The sequence below is a fragment of the Penaeus monodon genome, chromosome 12 (assembly GCF_015228065.2).
Source record: "Penaeus monodon isolate SGIC_2016 chromosome 12, NSTDA_Pmon_1, whole genome shotgun sequence".
Lineage (NCBI taxonomy): Eukaryota > Metazoa > Arthropoda > Malacostraca > Decapoda > Penaeidae > Penaeus > Penaeus monodon.
The window spans coordinates 15,685,271-15,687,784 of NC_051397.1; the positions used below are offsets into that span (position 1 = coordinate 15,685,271).

The 2,514-nt window shown below is 37.9% G+C and overlaps 1 protein-coding gene across 1 annotated transcript in view; it reads left to right on the forward strand.

Annotated features, from left to right (window-relative positions):
- LOC119579326 overlaps positions 1 to 1,451 on the forward strand; it is a 1,812-nt gene extending 361 nt beyond the window's left edge. Inside the window, exon 1 of the mRNA XM_037927088.1 lies at positions 1 to 1,451. This exon is cut by the window's left edge and continues 361 nt beyond it. Within this exon, the coding sequence (XP_037783016.1) occupies positions 1 to 777 (777 nt within the window). The 3' untranslated portion in view covers positions 778 to 1,451.
- The last annotated feature ends 1,063 nt before the right edge of the window (positions 1,452 to 2,514 follow it).

Consider the following 2,514-nt stretch of genomic DNA (forward strand, 5'->3'; position numbering starts at 1 on the left):
AAACGCTTCGAGACTCTGAAAGCCGAAGTACTGAACTCCAACAAGGAGCCGGTTCTCTTCAAAGCCTTTCCCCGACCGAGCGTCGACAAGCCCTCCTCCCGTCAGGTAACGAACTGCATCGACGCCGAAATCCACAAGAGAATCACCGAAAAGAGCAAGCAGGCCGGCGTTTCCTTCGGCACAGCCTTGCAAGCCTCGATCAACATTGCAATAGTCGAGATGGTGAGAGACGCAGGAGTGGACGACGAATACCACGACATCAGCGTGAACGTCGCAGCAGACCTTCGCAGATACATGAGGCGAGCGCCCGCGCCCGTGCTGGGTCTCCACGCCCGCACGATGGCGCACCTCACACGTACGCACAAGAATACGCGCGACTGCTTCTGGGACTACGCCAGGGACCTCCACCAGAAGCTCGGAGCTCAGATCAAGTCGGGCGGAATCATGCAGCAGGAGGTCGTACGTCAGATGGTCATGCCGCAGATCCATCCTAAGGATTATTACGCAGGGTCTCCTGAAATTATTAGAGATTATGGCTTCAATAACATCGGTGATTTGACCAGGGTGATTCCCGGAGAAGGAAAACACGTTCAGATGACCGACCTGTTGCAGTACTCTCAAGTTGCCAAGTTCATATACCCAATGCTACACCAGCTGTTCACTTTCCGCGGATCTTGCAAATATATCATCAGTTATGCAACTGACTGCTTATCTGAGGAAACAGCCCAGATGACATCTGCCAAAGTTATGGAAATCCTGCAACACATCAGCAAGTAATTGAGCTACAAAGAGCCTTTTCTGTTTTCTGTCACCGGTGTCTCCACGAAAGCGCGGTGATTAACAATTACCAACGAATCTCCAGATTGCTAGAAATAGCTTTACACATACTTGGTGCTTAATTGTTATTAAATGATGTTAATGAGTCGATAGGGTGGATCAAATTTATTATACTACTAGAATGTAGTCTTAGGTTAAGTTATTTTGACAACTGAAGAAATGCTCTTAAAGGGCTTCATGATATACTATTTTTATACGGGGTTTATACACATTTCCATTGATCCTAGAAAAAAAAGGTCAGATTAAATGTAAATGAAAATTATTGGTTATATAGTGGTATCGAAAAGTATGTATTATTCCCAAAACAAATTAAGGATCATGTAAATTAAGGACAGTTATAGATGCTAGTCATATATGAAACTGTATGTTTTTACTATTGTCGGGGATTTCATTAAAATATTCAAGAATTCATATTCAACACTGATATATTAAGAAGGACGTACGATCTAATCGTGATATACTTGTATTGATATCTAGATTAATGTCAAAACATATCTAAAACTTCTTTTAAAAATGACAAAGCGTTTCAGCTGCATTTCACTGACAACTGATACGAAGTGATTCAGCTTCATGTGTATGTACATGTTCTGTGCAAATAAAGAATAAATATCAATTTGTTGTATGTTATTCAAGATTAACAAGGCATGAGAAAAAACATTCATTCGTTGAGAAATACAGACCCGGCCATTATTTTAATCAATAATGAAAATGAGGCAGATCTCAGATGTCTGTGTTCGATGTTCGTATTAAGTTAAAGACTAAAGTCCAAATAGAGCTGTGTACTCCTAATCTCCTGTGAGTAAATGTCTACTTCTTAAAAGTATCTTCCTAGTGAGTGGATGGCAACACCAACAAATTCAGTCGTACCTTTTTTTAGTTTTATATGTTCAGTTCAGAGATTGCATTGCAGTGACCTTTATCACCTGCCTTTATAGTTTTCAAAGATTGGGATACTGTATTATGATTCATAAGTAACTCAGTAAACCTGCTTCACACTTTTGTTAGTAATTATTCAGATAAAGTTTTCTTGATAAAGAACGAGATGACTATGTCAAACTGTCGAGATTTTTTTTGTTACAGTGGACGCATTGAATGTCTATTGTATTAACAGGGATTAAATATTGTATATCATTTCTAAAGACAGATATGCATATACCGTTACATTGCCAGAATATATCTACGAAATGTGCATAAGATCACACACATTCAGGGTTATGTTCCAGTTTGACTACAGGGCCAAAAACGGCACTGCTTAATCCAGCGTTGAAGTGCTTTTCATTCACCCACCTGGGCTGCGTTTTTTAGTTAGAAAAACAATCGTACTTGTTGGGAAATATATAGACTTTTACTTAGTACAGGCAAATTTTGTGATTGCTATAGAAAGTTACGATTCCTTTATATCAATACATATAATAGAAATGACTGCTGTGTGTTTTGGAAAACATAAAACTATTTTACTGTTATTCTTATTATAGTATATTAAGTATTTATTATAGTCTAATAAAGATTAAGATTTAGATACAAGAATTGAAATTCTATTTTAGACACTGCAACATATCAGTGCAAAATTAGAATGCAATTGTTGCATTATGGCAGGAACAACAAAATGTCAGTAACAATAAAAATAATAAAATAAAATAATAAAACATTTTACAGTAACACTTCAGTGATATTTCC